The 16,810-nt window shown below is 46.2% G+C and overlaps 1 protein-coding gene across 1 annotated transcript in view; it reads left to right on the top strand.

Moving 5' to 3' along the window:
- prickle1b (prickle homolog 1b) overlaps window positions 1–15,595 on the top strand; it is a gene marked incomplete at both ends in the record, with an annotated part of 28,825 nt that extends 13,230 nt beyond the window's left edge. The window contains 7 exon segments of the mRNA XM_080538126.1: window positions 106–219; window positions 1,829–1,966; window positions 11,078–11,281; window positions 12,557–12,743; window positions 13,135–14,235; window positions 14,430–14,692; window positions 14,819–15,595. Coding sequence (XP_080394252.1) covers window positions 106–219; window positions 1,829–1,966; window positions 11,078–11,281; window positions 12,557–12,743; window positions 13,135–14,235; window positions 14,430–14,692; window positions 14,819–15,595 — 2,784 coding nt within the window.
- Window positions 15,596–16,810: the final 1,215 nt, after the last annotated feature.

Raw genomic sequence — 16,810 nt, 5'->3', positions numbered from 1 at the left:
GGAAAAGTGCCATACAAATAAAGGTTATTATTGAAGCTTGTTAAAGCGTGTCTAACCTCTTCTCTGTTCCCCCCCCCCTCCCTCCCTCCCTCCCTCCCTCCCCAGGTCCAGCTGTATTTCTCCTGTCTTCCTGAAGACAAGGTCCCGTACGTCAACAGCCCTGGGGAGAAACACCGCATCAGACAGCTGCTGTACCAACTACCCCCCCACGACAACGAGGTAGGGAGGGAGGGAGGGGGGAAGGGAGGGAGGGGGGGCGGGGGAGAAAGAGGGATGGAGGGGGGGAGGGAGGGAGGAAGGGAGGGAGAGAGAGAGGATGGAGGGAGGAAGGGAGAGAGGAAGGGAGGGAGAGAGGGAGAGAGAGCGGATGGAGGGAGAGAGGGAGATAGAGAGAGAGAGAGGTTCTTACCACGACAAGAGAAAAGGTCAACTGCCTGCTATTCACCTCAGTACAGGGCAGGGGAGGCTGGTGGAGGTAGAAATCGGAGGACGGGCTCGGTGTAACCCAGGGAAACGGAACGAGGGGTGATTTCTACCTCGGCCAGCCTCCCCTGGCGCAGAAGAAGGGAAGGAGACGAGGAGAGGAGGAGACATCACACCATTGAGGCGCACCCATAGACCCTCTCCTAAACGGGGTCTGACTAAACCCTGACCGCTAACACAACCGTCACTCTAGTCAACACAGACCCTCCTTCCACATTCCCCTGCTAGTTTTGCCACAGACACCTCCAGTGTTTAAACCGCACCGCTCTCTGGTCATACCTTGGTAGTTTAGAAGGGGTTATTGTCACTAACGCTGACTACAGCAGATAGGGGGGACGGGGTATCACCGAGGGTGTGTGTGTGTGTGACTGTGTGGTTCTATGATGTTAGCTAGCGGACCCCGAGGAGAACTCAGAACTGCAGGGGGGATTCCTCACATAGCTGTGGTTTACAAAGTCTCTCTCTCTGTGTGTGTGTGTGTGTGTCTTTCTGTGTGTGTGTGTCTCTGTGTGTGTGTTTGCGTATGTCTGTGTGCGTGTGTGTGCATGTGTGTGTGCACGTGTGTGAGTGTGCGTGCATGTTTCTGTGTGTGTGTGTGTCTCTGTGTGTGTGTCTGTGTGTGTTTGTGTGTGTCTGTGTGCATGTGTGTGTCTCTCTGTGTGCGTGTGTGTGTGCGTATCTCTGTGTGGGTGTGTCTCTGTGTCTCTGTGTGTGTTTGCGTGTGTCTGTGTGTGCATGTGTGTGTGTCTCTCTCTGTGTGTGTGTGTGTGTGTGTGTGTGTGCGTGACAGCAGTGTTTACTGTTGTTTAAGCAACAACAGAGTCTTTATCTGTGTGATGACGTCCTGCTATAAACAGGAGGCTGATTTGGATGATGATGAGTGTGTGTGTGTGTGTGTGTGTGTGTGTGTGTGTGTGTGTGCTTGCATATCTGTGTGTGTGTGTGAGTGCGTGTGTGATGAGCCCTACTCCAAACAGGAGGCTGATGTGTACGTTCACACCCTCCCTCCTCTCAGAGGAAAGAGGACAAGAGAGAGAGAGACAAGGTTGTTTTACTTCCATACAAGGTCAGAGGTCACTAGAACAGATGCTGGAGGAGGAGGAAGAGGAGGAGGAGGAGGAGGGAGGGAGGAGGACGAAGAAGAGGAAGAAGAGAAGGAGGATGATACTGATGTTTATAGACGTTTAATCTGTTCCCTCTCTCTGTCTTCTTCTCCTTTTCCTCCTCTCTCTCCCACTCTCCTACCTCCCTCCCTCTCTCTCCCCCCCTACCTCCCTCCCTCTCTCTCCCCCCTACCTCCCTCCCTACCTCCCTACCTCTCTCCCCCCCTTCCCCCCCCCCACAGGTGAGATACTGCCAGGCCCTGAGTGAGGAGGAGAGGAGGGAGCTGCTCATGTTCAGCCTGCAGAGGAAGAAGGAGGCGCTGGGCCGCGGGACCCCCAAGATGCTGCCCCGGGGGGGCGCACACACACGCTGCCAACACGTACGTACACACACACACACACACACACACACGTACACACACACACACACACACACGCTGCCAACACGTACGTACACACACACACACACGTACGTACACACACACACGTACACACACACACACACACGCTGCCAACACGTACGTACACACACACACACACACACACGTACGTACACACACACACACACACACACACTGCCAACACGTACGTACACACACACACACACACACACGTACGTACACACACACACATGCTGCCAACACGTACGTACACACACACACACACACACGCTGCCAACACGTACGTACGTACACACACACACACACACACACACACACACACGTACACACACACACACACACGCTGCCAACACGTACGTACACACACACACACACACACACGTACGTACACACACACACATGCTGCCAACACGTACGTACACACACACACACACACACACACACACGCTGCCAACACGTACGTACGTACACACACACACACACACACACACACACACACACACACTCACACTGTATACCACTGTGCATCATGTCCCAGCTTGTGAAGTAGGCCCATAGTAAAGCCTTGAAGGCCTGTTCACACACAAAGACACACACACCAACCCTCCTGACCAATGACCACATCCCGTTGAGGCCACAGCCCAGCCAGGGCACAGCTGATTGGTCCACAGCCCAGGCCAGGGCTCAGCTGATTGGTCCACAGCCCAGCCAGGGCTCAGCTGATTGGTCCACAGCCCAGCCAGGGCACAGCTGATTGGCTGTAAATGAAACAAGACCACAGAGGAAGAACAGTAATCCCCCTGAGGAGCAAATGTCTGTCACCACACACACACACACACACACACACACACACACGCACACACACACACACACACACACAGAGAGAGACTCGCACACACACACACACATATACCATTCGTACACAGACACACACTACTCGTAAACACAACCCAATCGTACACACACAGACATAAACACACACACACACACACACACACACACAGTGGCTCTGGTGTCGGGGGTGTGGTATCTTCAGGGTCACCTGACACCCGTCTCCAAGGCCGCCGCCCCCCCCCGGGTCATAATGGCCGACAGCTGTGTGGGGTGTCCCATAGCAACCCTCCTGACTGCACACACACACACACACACACACACACAGTAGTTACTTATATCATACTATACTATCATACTAAGGAAAAAAACTACAAAAATAATTAAGTGAAAAAAAAATACGACATAGATATGTTCTTTTTTCCAGTTTTTTTTCACTTAATTAATTGTAGTTAATTAGTACTAGTATGATAGTATAGTATGATAAGTAACTATCATACTAAGTTAAAAAAAGAAAAAAAAGAAAGGGAAACCTAGGATATAAAGGGAAACCTCAGATATATAGAGAAATCTAGGATATAAAGGGAAACCTAGGATAGAAAGGGAAACATAGGATATAGAAAGGGAAACATAGGATATAGAAAGAGAAACCTAGGATAGAAAGGGAAACATAGGATATAGAAAGAGAAACCTAGGATAGAAAGGTAAACCTAGGATATGGAAACCTAGGATAGAAAGGTAAACCTAGGATATGGAAACCTAGGATAGAAAGAGAAACCTAGGATATGGAAACCTAGGATAGAAAGAGAAACCTAGGATATGGAAACCTAGGATATAAAGGGAAACCTAGGATATAAAGGGAAACCTAGGATATAAAGGGAAACCTAGGATATAAAGAGAAACCTAGGATAGAGAAACCTAGGATAGAGAAACCTAGGATATAAAGGGAAACCTAGGATAAAGCGGGGTACACACATAAGGATTTTCTGGCCGATTTTGGCCCGATTTTCCTCCTTCCGACCAAACAGAAAACGCCCGATTATCAGATGGATCTTAACATTTTCCTATAACAAAATCCTGTGGTGTGAGGTGTGTTAACACTAGAACAGCGACGTTTTTTTACCTACTTTTAGCGCGAAGAGGTGTCGAATCACACGACCACTCTTCACAATGGGGGAGTGTGTACTGACACACAAAAATCGCTGGATGGCGATGTCACACAAGAAGAGAAAATGACAAGACACTACCTCTAAAAATGCATAAAGTTCCAGAGAAGCGGGGACAGAGCAGAGAGTCAGCTGAAAAGGAACACATATAATATAATAACGTATGCATGCCATTGTAGATGTAACGTAAGTGGAGAGGAGATTGATCTAGGAGATTGATCGAGACTGCGGGAGTTTTCATTACTAACGAATGAAAGTTGATTATCATTATTAAAAAATAACTGTAATATATATTGCTATGTTGTCCCTTTCACAAATGGTAACGGGTAAATGGACTGCACTTATATAGAGCCTTTTTTGCTGCTCCAAAGCGCTTTACAACGGCCTCTCATTCACCCATTCACACACACATTCACACACCAATGGCGGCACACATAGTTCCATGTAATTTTCTTGGAATCCCAAGCTGTGTTGACCAGGTATCTGTAATGTTCACATTTATATACAACAGTAATAAATATAGCAATAAATGACAGCGCTGTAAATAGTGTTATTCTTGCACAATTGCACCCACAACGAGCTATTGCCGTCCGGAGTTGATCAGCTCCAGATTGAACCAAGGTTCTTCGCTACAGAAACATTTTCACACAATGACAAACATGTGATGCGTTTTATATAATATTCTTTGAACAGAACGGGACAGGCGCCAGAAACTGCCATAATATACCATACATATATCTGCCATATATCGTACCTCTGTTTTATATTGAGAAATATGATGATAAATACATATAGGGCGGAGGTATGATATGTGGTGTGTGGCTAGATATTTTCATGTATCACTGTGACTGTGCCTATCTGTGGATTATTATTTATAAATAGTGGTCTCCTGAGAGGAGCGAGTCTTGATTTTTTTATGCAACAAGGAGGAGAAAATGGTTACAGAAACACACCGTTGGGACGTGGTGGAGCGGGGGAAACCCGATGTCTTTGTCTTTGTTGATCGGAAACGATCGAGAGCCATCATCAACCCTCCCCATCAACCATTAGGCCTACATCAAGTGATTGTAACTCACTTTTTAGAAACGAGTTGTCCCATACAGTGATTTTGTTAGAAGCCTACTTGTTAGAAACAGAGCCTAGTATGTTTATAACCAAGTGCTTTAGTTGGCGAGCGGACAATTGGCTACTACAATGTACAATGTTGCCAAAATCAACTAGGCCTATCTAATGTTCGAATACGAATCTACAAATATTAATCTGCGTATATCTATGGTACAACCGTCTTGCCTGTTGTGTATTATTATCATTGCCGACACAGGTCTATGAACATCTGATAATAAGGTGAAGGGCAGTATTATTCATCTTTACTTTATTGGGTGAATAAACTAATTTATAATTTAAATTTTGCCATTTAGCAGACGCTTTTATCCAAAGCGACTTACAATTACGAATTACAGGGACATTCCCCCTGGAGTAACTGAGGGCTAAGTGCCTTACCCAAGGGCACACTAGTAGTGGTGTGGCTTCAGGCGGGATTTGAACTCACAACCTTCCGATCCCAAGTCCAACTCACTATCCACTAGACCACCACTACCCCACAAAAACTCAATATGAATGATTGTACAGTTGTCTATAGGCAAGAATGGGCTTTAGTTGGCGAGCGGACATGCCACATATCATCCCCGTACCTCCATCCCACATGTATTCATCATCATATTTTTCAATATATCTTGTATTGTCTGAACGAACATTTATTTCGCCATATTACGTGACTTAGGCACCTTTAGGTTTTTGTGAACGGGACGATCAGAAAGAGATTAGTTTACCACGAAACAAGGAATGCAAAATCAAAAAAACAACGCATTACATTGGCCGTCCTATTGAGATGATAACAGTTTACAGATTGAACTCATTATCACTATTAGGCTACGATCTCAAATGGCATTCAATTGTCAGGATTCATCTTTGATAAACAATGGCCTACTAATTACATCTGTTAGAGCAATTTATTCAATAATGGCAGCCTGTTTCGTTTCAAGATGTATAAGAAAATATATTTAATATTCTTCTGCAGAAGGAGGAAGTTTACAGGTCCGTCAGACGCATCTGAACGTTTCAAAGGTTCCTCCCAAAAGTGACGATCATTCATTATATGTCAGTATTTATACAATCAGATTTCCACAGGTAAGGGGTCCGCCCTCGGGTGAGGTTTAGACCAATCATGAGCAAGGGGTGTGAGTTTGTACATGGATGAAGATGATTTTGATGAAGGTTAGGGGGGAATCGGCCCCCACCTTCTCCTAGGGAGACAAAGGTGAAAACGGAACACAATAGCCACAAACTGGTTCAGTCTGGTCCCAGAGCACCGGGTCTGGGCAACACAAAAAGCCCAAAACTGCTCCAGATGGTAGGGCAATCAGGTCTTTGTAATCATGTAAATGTGTCTGTTGTCTTAGCCCATGTCAAGCTTCAAGTAGAGAAACTGGTTCTATTGTGTGACAACAGGAAATCATCTTCTACAGCCCGCTGCAGACATTCAACCCAAGATGATGTTTGGTTCTTAAATGTAGCTTATTACATATAATAATTTTCTCTCACACATCCCATTGAGTATGTTTGCATATGAACACACTTATTCCTATGTAGCCTATTGCATTATTTTCATACATAATATGAACAATGCGCAGCTTTCCGAGAGCCCACGGCGCATGAGAGTAATGAGAGTAAAGTTAACGTTTTATATTATATTCTTTGAACAACAGAACGGGACAGGCGCGAGAAACTGCCATAATATATCATACATATATCTGCCATCCCACACCTTACCTCCATCCCACATGTAGCCTATTTATCATAATATGTTTCAATATACCTCCATAGCAGTCTACACGATTTAGCTAGGCTATATCTATAATTATATTATGAGAACATCAGTATTTTATTATGAGTGGGACTGCTCAGAATAAAAATAATAATACATTATATACTGTAGGCCTATTATAAATATCCGTTCGTTATATAATATTCGTTGATGATTACATAATCAAATGTAGCCCGCAGCGCAGAGCGCATAATGTCTTATTGAGTCAACACGAGTTGACTCGCTGGAACGAGACAGACTGATACACACCACACCTCTGCCATATCATACATCGGTCCCACATGTATTTATTTACCATCATATTTTTCAATATAAAACGGTATGATATGGCAGATATACAGTATATGGTAGCCTACATTGCAGTCGTCCCGCAGTTCTAGTAGATCGCAGACATCATGTTATTTGATGTACACATTTCACGGCAAGAGAATTCCGATTTGTGGCAAACACCCAACAATTGTTCGTTCACTAAACATTATAACATGAACACAGTGAGGATTCAAACAAACAAAATAATTAATACACTCTGCAATTGGCTACTACAATGTTGCCAAAATCAACTAGGCCTATCTAATGTTCGAAAACGAATCTACAAATATTAATCTGCGTATATCTATGGTACAACCGTCTTGCCTGTTGTGTATTATTATCATTGCCGACACAGGTCTATGAACATCTGATAATAAGGTGAAGGGCACTATTATTCATCTTTACTTTATTGGGTGAATAAACTCAATATGAATGATTGTACAGTTGTCTATAGGCAAGAATGGGCTGAAACAAAAGTAGTTACAGACTCGCTCAAACTGTAGCGAGATTAGGAGACTACTAATTGTAAATAGTAATCCACAATTATGGTTATTACTGGTGGCCTGAGGTGGTCCAGTGGTCTAGCACCGTGTTCTACAGTGATATACAAAAAAGACATTATGTACAATATAATAAATATCCGTTTGTTATATAATATACTTTGATGAGTACATGCATAATCAAACGTAGGCTACTGCAATTACTTTGCTGCGGGAGCTATGCATGCACCACACAACTTGATAGGTACATACTGTGCAGTGTATAATTCATAACTGTACATAGGCTACACATATCATAATATCTTATCACTATTGCATGGAACTTGGATAGTACAAACTGTACAGTTTATACAGTTGGATAGTACAAACTGTACAGTTTATCATTTTCACAACTGTCTGTACATATACATATCTTATGTATCCCTATTGCTATATATAGCCTATATATAAACACATTATGTAACATACTTATCAGTCTTATCCACTATATCTAATTCAGCACTAAAGCCTGAAGTTTGAGCACAGTGTGTGCCCCCTTGCTACCTCTGCTGATATAAAAGAGAATTGCAGCCGAATTCCAAGGCAAATACACAGACACACACAGAAATACTGCAAAATCGCTTTATACTAACTCGATTTTGAAAATGTAAAGATGCTGGGTGGTAGAACGCACATATCTAGGAAAAGTCATGAAAGGAGGGTCCTGACATTTGATCGAGTGCAAAGGTAGAATTTTTTTTGTACTCACTGGTGCCCGATGACACCTCACGGCTTTCCTAGTGTTAGGGCCAATCCCAATTCACCCCTAGCCCTTCGTTTTCACCCCTATGGCTCGATTTGCGCGTTCACGTTTAGGGCGAGGGCTGTCCCAATTCATATTTCATCGAGGGCTAGGGGTAAGGGGGAGGGCTAACTATTACTTCGTTTCGAGCGATTTCAGGACCAGACTAGCTTTGAAGGGCTAGGGGTACGCTACCCCTTGATTCCAGGATGCATTGCGAATCATCTACAGAAATCTTATGTCGCTCTATTCAATGCGGAAATGTCATTTTAATTCTCTGTAATTACTTATTAATAAAGATTAGAAAAATTATGATAACCATCTTATTGTCTTAGTTTAATGTCATTACAATGCATTATAGACCTTTTATTTATAACACGCATAACCCAAAAATCGCTTTTATGTCGGTGCTGTGTCTAACGTTACAGTAACGCAACGCTGCATGACAGTCGAGCATTTCAGAGATGTACAGTCATAAATCAATTATTACCTGTGGCGTTTGACAGTGGATGATGGTACATATGTAAAGTTATCTATCAAACGTTCGGCTGACTTGTACATGATGCGCATTTTGACCTATTTCCACCCGCAATCTAATCCGAGCAGTTGTTATTATGTAATATTATTAATGGGTTGTATCATTCATTTCAATGCATTATAGACCTTTTCTTTATAACAAGCACAACAACAACAAAACGTTATCATGCCGATGTGCTGTGTGTCTAACGTTACAAGCTGATTTGTGCATGACAGCCGCGCATTGACATATTTCCATGTCTAATGGCATATGACACGCGAAATGTAACTACAGTTAAGGATACGCGTAAAGGATGATGATCTATCACCGTTCGACTCTACTGAGAAATGTTTCCGCTTATTTGTCATCTCTCCTTCACGGGCAAATGTGGCCGTGTCCCCAAGAGATCCTCTTTCTACGTTTTTGACCACCACTATGATGGATTGATTTTTGGATTCTAGACGACGAATTGTTCTGAGAAAGGCGCTTGGTAACGTGATTTTTGGACAACGCTTTATGACTACTGATGGACTCGTGTGTATGTGGTGGCTGAGGATTGAGTCACGGGTATCTTTGGAGGAACATTGTGCGCTGACAGATGGTTAATACTCTGTGTTTTGGTTGGAGTCATTCATTGTCATTATTGCGATGTCCACAAAAAATACATCGCTGACGGAAGAGACTAAAAAAGGAACGTCTAAACACTACAGTGTGTTGATAACAAACGAAAATAGATGCTTATAGCACACGCAACAGAAATAAACACAGCTGAAGAAGGCATTGCGATATGTGAGAATTCGCCGGCAACACAACGCGTCACCCGTACCGCGTCTAAACCACTGTTGATGACGTAGGCGCCGTGAAGGGCTGTCCCAATTCATAGGGCTTAGATTTCAAGGGGTAGGGCTTGTGACGTGTTCGAAGGCCTTGCCTTCGAATCGAGTGACACTCGAAAACGAGCCATAGGGGTAGAAAAGGGAATTGGGATTGGCCCTAGAGTCAATCTCTCCCGACAACCTGCTCGGAAAATGGGCGTGGCCGGCAATCGTAAATGTCAAATGTGTTCAATACTTACGACCAGAAATCATAGGGTTGCCAGATATTTTGGTGGTTTTAGACTGTGGTTAGGGTGGAAAATGTCATTCCCATCTGGCAACCCTGCTCGCGAGTCCAACTATAACGTGGATGGAATGTATCCAATCAAGAAGCGAGCTGACTTCTTCTTTTCGTTATTCGGCACTTTATTTGCCCTGTCGCACATGGTTGTCTCGTACAGGTCAGTCAGGGTACTACGTTAGATAATAATAATAATAATAATAACTTTATTTGTATAGCGCTTTTCCTGCAAACGTTGCGGCTCAAAGTGCTTTAATCATTATATAATCTACATTTTATTATTTTGTAATTTAAAGGCAATATTAAAAGGATGGGTTCACGCGAGATTTCTGGCTTGGGGAACGAGACTCTAGAGAGTCTGGAGTCTGTCGTAACGAAAATCTTTATGTCTGTGGGGTGCTGAAATGGGAAAATCGGCGCACACCACACACAATACGATCAAGGCTGTTCAATCCAAGATTTTTATCTTCATGTGTGGGGTCTGTCTCAGATAAGATTTCGGTTAAGATTTTGAAAATCCTTATGTGTGTACCCCGCTTAAGGAAACCTAGGATAGAAAGAGAAACCTAGGATAGAAAGAGAAACCTAGGATAGAAAGGGAAACCTAGGATCGAAAAGGAAACCTCAGATAGATAGAGAAACCTAGGATATAGAAACCTAGGATAGAAAGAGAAACCTAGGATATAAAGGGAAACCTAGGATATAAAGAGAAACCTAGGATAGAGAGGGGAAGCTAGGATAGAAAGGCTTATGTCTGACAAACAGTATGTTACTACTACAGAGGAAACCACTTAAACCTAAGATATAGGACGCACGCAAATATAGATGTAGATACAGTACATACACCCACACCCACCCGCACGCGCACACGCACACGCACCCGCACACACACACACACACACACACACACACACACACACACTCATTGTTGTGACTCAAATAGGTTTTCTATGTTATATGAATGTGTTGTTGTCTGTGTTCTCCAGTGTGGCCAGGCCATCAACGGGGGTGAGATGGCCGTCTTTGCGTCACGGGCGGGGCCGGGGCCGTGCTGGCACCCAGCATGCTTTGCGTGCGCTGTGTGCGGGGAGCTGCTGGTGGACCTGATCTACTTCCACCAGAACGGGAAGGTGCACTGCGGACGCCACCACGCCGAGCTGCTGAAGCCCCGCTGCACCGCCTGCGACGAGGTCAGAGGGAACACAAAAACACAAAAAAACACAAAAAATTAAGTGAAAAAAAGAAGATAGGATAGAATGAACTATGTTCTTTTTTTCACTTTATTATTATTTTTGTTTTTTCCCTTAGTATGATAGTGATAATAAGTAATAAGTAACTATGTCATACTATACTATCACTATCATACTAAGGAAAAAAACAAAAATAATAATAAAGTGAAAAAAGAACATAGTATACTATACTATATTTTCATTTGTTTTCCTTAGTATGATAGTATAGTATGATATAATATAAGTAACTATCATACTAAGGAAAAAAAGTTATTTTTTTCACTGAATTCTTTTTTTCTTTCTTTTTTCCCTTAGTATGATAGTTACTTATATTATATCATACTATACTATCAAGAACACATGATATATAGACAGTATGATATATAGACAGTATGATATATAGACAGTATGATATATAGACAGTATGATGTATAGACAGTATGATATATAGACAGTATGATGTATAGACAGTATGATATATAGACAGTATGATATATAGACAGTATGATATATAGACAGTATGATGTATAGACAAGACAGTATGATATATAGACAGTATGATGTATAGACAGTATGATATATAGACAGTATGATATATAGACAGTATGATGTATAGACAGTATGATATATAGACAGTATGATATATAAGCACATAGTAAAACACTGAAACCTAGGATGTAGCACTTTCAATTAACTTACATTAAAATGTTAGGATCTAGTAGATCTTAAAACTGCACAGATAATGTATAAAGTAAATAATTATTCACTTCCAAACTGTGGAACAGGGGCTGTTTAAAACTAGAGAGAACCAGTATAAACTGAAAAAAAACATGAGTAAGGACAAACACAAAAAATATGTATATCTATTAATGGGGTAATAGCTGAAACCTAGGATATAGGACATATAGGAAAAAACACAGGCAGGCAGGCAGGCAGACAGACAGACAGACAGACAGACAGACAGACAGACACACAGACAGACACACAGACAGACAGACAGACACACAGACACACAGACACACAGACAGACAGACACACAGACAGACACACACACACACACACACACACAGACAGAAACACAGACACACACACACACACACAGACACACATACAGACACACGTACACGTTATTGATCCCTGAGCCTAGTCTATAACAAACACTGTCAACTCTCTGCGTGTGTGATTATTCCACATAGCTAACGTGTATTTCTTGCGTGTGCGTGTTTCTCTCTCCAGATCATCTTTGCAGACGAGTGCACAGAGGCGGAGGGCCGCCACTGGCACATGAAGCACTTCGCCTGCTTCGAGTGTGAGACGGTGCTGGGGGGCCAGCGCTACATCATGAAGGACGGCCGGCCCTTCTGCTGCGGCTGCTTCGAGTCGCTGTACGCTGAGTACTGCGAGGCCTGCGGGGAGAACATTGGTGAGTCAGGGAGGGAGGGAGGGAGGGAGGCTGCTGGTGGTAGAAATCGGAGGGCAATTGTTAATCCATGGAATGAAATGAGGAATTGTATCAAACGTTTATAATAATGACTTCACTGGGGGGTCATCCTGACGTGGTTTGTATGTTACTATCTGGGTCAGTAGAATTGATTCTGCGGAAAGATCATCGATCTTCAATGAGTCAAACAGACACTGGTCTGTTAGCCGTCCTTTCAATTCAATTCAATCGTTTGGAATGTGGTAATTTTTTGGTGTTGCAAGCTACCTGCTGGCTACAGTTTCATGTATGCTCGAGAAAGCCTATTCTTACCACCTCTTCTTCTTCCCCTCTCCTCTCTGCCCCCCCCTCCCCTCCTCCCCCCCTCCTCCAGGAGTGGACCACGCCCAGATGACCTACGACGGCGTCCACTGGCACGCCACGGACAAGTGCTTCTGCTGCGCCCAGTGCAAGAGCTCCCTGCTGGGCTGCCCCTTCCTGCCCAAGCAGGGCCGCATCTACTGCAGCAAGGCCTGCAGCCTGGGCGAGGCCTACCACGCCGCCGCCTCCGTGGCCTCCGACTCAGACTCTGCCTCCGCCTTCCAGTCGGCACGCTCCCGCGAGTCCCGGCGCAGCGTCCGCATGGGCAAGAGCAGTCGCCCGGGCGACCAGCAGTGGCGCCAGTCCCAGACCCTTAACTCCGCCCCTCCTCCTCTTCCTCCGGCGGCCGCTGTTGTCGTCGCCGCTCAGATGGATTACCAGACTGTACCGAGTTCGTACAGAGGGGGAGACAGGGACATGGATATCGTGGGGCGCAAGCTGGCCCACCTGGGCTTTGCCGAGGAGCGGTTCTGGAGGGACCGTGGTGGCTGCGTCGAGGAGGAGCAGGAGGAGGAGGAGGAGGAGGAGGAGGTGGTGCCGGAGGACCCGGAGGAGTGGGCGGAGCATGAGGACTACATGACGCAGCTCCTGCTCAAGTTCGGCGACCGCGGGATCTTCCAGGTCCATCAGAACCAGCAGCAGCAGACGGAGAACGGCGGTTCGAGCAGGCCGATCGAACCCTGGGTGAAACCCACCGCCACCGCCATGGGAGGGTCCACGACCCTACCCAGCCACACCTTGCCCCCCCAGAACCACGGTCACACCTCCAGCCCCAGCCACAACCACAGCCCCAGCCATAATCAAGGCCTGGTCTCCAAGAAGCACCTGCCAGAGATGTACTGGGCCCAGTCGCAGGACGGGCTGGGGGGGGACTCTGCATACGGCAGCCACCCGGGCCCGGCCAGCGCCAGGAAGATCCAGGAGCTGGAGCTGGACCAGGACCAGGGTGGGGGTGGGGGTGGGGGGGCCGGCAGGCTGGGAGGTTCTGGTTCTGGACGGTGCTGGTTGGATCCCAGGAAGTGGTACGAAGACTCTCTGGAGTGCCTCACAGACGAGCTGAGGAAGACGGAGCAGAGCGTCTCCATGGACTCCCTGGCTCTGTCCAACATCACTGGTGAGAGGCCGTCCCACACCCTCGTATGGTAGTCAGGAAGAACTTGAATGTGATTGATTAAAACTGCTTGAAAGTCTTAGACTTAAACAAAAGTAGTAGTAGGAAGCGTATATAGCAAGAGAGAATGTGAAAAATAATTGCTTGATCATCGCTGTTGAATAACTTCTTGACGGTACTTGTTCCTCTCCTCCCAGGTGCTTCGGTGGACGGAGACAGCAAAGAGCCTCAGGTCCTCTACTCCCTCCACAACCTCCAGGACCCGGAGCCCGAAGAGGGGCAGCGGTACTCCCTCCACAACCTCCAGGTGTCCTCCGGCCCCGAGGACTGCGAGAAGGGCAGCAACATGGGCACCCTAAACTCCTCCATGCTGCACCGCAGCGCCAACTCCCTCAGCTCCACTTTCGCAAACCACCACCAACAGGGGGCAGCGAAGGACGAAGAGGAGGAGGACGAGGAGGTGGAGGAGCTCCCGCCGGTGGTGGTGGGGGTGACGACGGCGGGGCGTCCAGGGTCCCTCGCCCTCTCCTCCCCCCAGGAGATCTCGCCCTCCTCCTCCGCCCCTCCTCCTCCTCTTCTCCTCCAGGACTTCCCCGTCCAGCGGAGGAGCAGGTCCCAGTCCCGGACGCAGCAGCAGCAGCAGCAGCAGCAGATGGTCAAGTTCACCGCCGAGACAGTGGACAACGGAAGCTACGGTGGCGAGGCCGAGGTGGCGGGGGCGCGCCAGCACCCCATGAGCGAGCGGCCGCAGCGGAGGAGGGTGTACCAGCCGGCCCAGCCCGAGCGGGCTCCGGCCGCCGAACGCCGGCATCACCAGGGAGGGAGCCGTCGAAGCCGCAAGGCCCGCTCCGAGAACGCCCTCCACCTGTCGCCCAGGGAACAGGCCCAGCAGCAGGTGCAGCAGGTGCAGCAGAGGCCCTACGACGGACAACAGCAGCAGGTTCCTGGGCGGAGCTCTCAGAATCTCGGATCCCCGACCGGCCTCTTCAACCGGGCCTCCTACCCCCACATGCCCCCCGCAGGCCCCGGGCCCGGCTCCTCCTACCCTCTCCACACATCCTCGGACTACAGCCTCCAGAACTCGGCCAGAGCTGGGGGGCGGAGGTTCGCAGGGGGGCTCTACGGGGATGAAGACGACGAAGACGACTGGTGCTCCACCTGCTCCTCCTCTTCCTCGGAGTCCGAGGAGGAGGGCTACTTCCTGGGTCAGCCCATCCCTCAGCCGCGCCCCCGGACCGTGTCCAGGTATAACTACTACGCCGAGGACCTCGCCACGCGCGTCACGGCCCTCTCTCCGCCGCCTCAGGACTCACGGACTAAAGCCAGAAAGCACCACAGGGGCAAGAACTGCATCATCTCATAATGGACGCCCCTAACGGTGGCTCTAATGAGAGCTCTAATGGACGCTCTAATGGGGACTCTAATGAGAGCTCTAATGGGGACTCTAATGAGAGCTCTAATGGACACTCTAATGGGGACTCTAATAGGGACTCTAATGGAGGTTCTAATGGGGACTCTAATGAGAGCTCTAATGAGAGTTCTAGAAGTTTCCTTCAAGCACTAATGCATGGACCATGGACATAGACGGATGTCTGTCTGTCAAAAAAACACTTTCTCTTTCTCTGTGGCTGGACATCATATTGGACCTCGCTAGCAGCATTTTAGACACTGTCGGACACTGAACGTGCTGGGTGAAATCGAAACAAACAAAGACGTTTTCTCCCGCTCTTTTATATATATATAACTTTAACATTTGCCAATAAAAGCATGTTTTTTTGTTTTTGTTTTTAACAACATTGTATGAACCATTGAAAGTATTCCAGCAATACCATCGTGTGCATTACAAAGGCAACACTAGCGTTTAATTCTGGTGAGGAGAGATTTTATCTTAAGTAGCATCATCTAGAAGACTAACCAAAATAATTATTTAATAGTGCAAAATATTAATGTATATATTGTTAAGTTAAGATTTTTAATACTGATATTTTTATATCCCTGGGTTTATAAAGAAATGTCTTTGTATGTTTGTAAAGTAGCTAATTCACGGTGCACGGACACACTCACACGCGTGTGCGGTTGTTATGACAACAAAGAAGACCTCTGTTTGCTGTCAAGGTTTCATAAAAGCAAAACGTGACCAATATATATAAACCAAACCACCTGCTTGTTCACATCAAAGTGCCATAACACAACACTACCTGTCCGGTAACCACGGTGTTTCCTGTAGGCCATCCCTTAATTCCCAGGTAACCATGGTAACCCTGGTAACTGTGGTCCTTCCTGTAACGCCCTATATCTGTTCCTGTCCCATGCTTGTCTCCCTCTCTATACGTTAACTACCATGCAAGACAAAGCCAACAGGAACCCGAAGACAGCGCTGTGCTCTCTCACCTGTTCAGGTCAGGTGAATATACCTCTCTGTCTGTGTCATTAATGCTATGTGATGTAAAAGAAGCTTTTAATAAATATTCTCTCCAAAGCTTAAAAAATATAACAAATGGTCTGGGTCTTTGTGGAACTTAATCCTTAATTGATGTTGAACCGTTAAGAGAGACTCTGGGATATGCTGTCATAGCGG

The sequence above is a fragment of the Nansenia antarctica genome (genome assembly GCF_963989245.1).
Source record: "Nansenia antarctica genome assembly, chromosome: 8".
Lineage (NCBI taxonomy): Eukaryota > Metazoa > Chordata > Actinopteri > Argentiniformes > Microstomatidae > Nansenia > Nansenia antarctica.
Note: the sequence above shows the minus strand (reverse complement) of the source record. Positions and strands in the feature narration are given on the sequence as shown.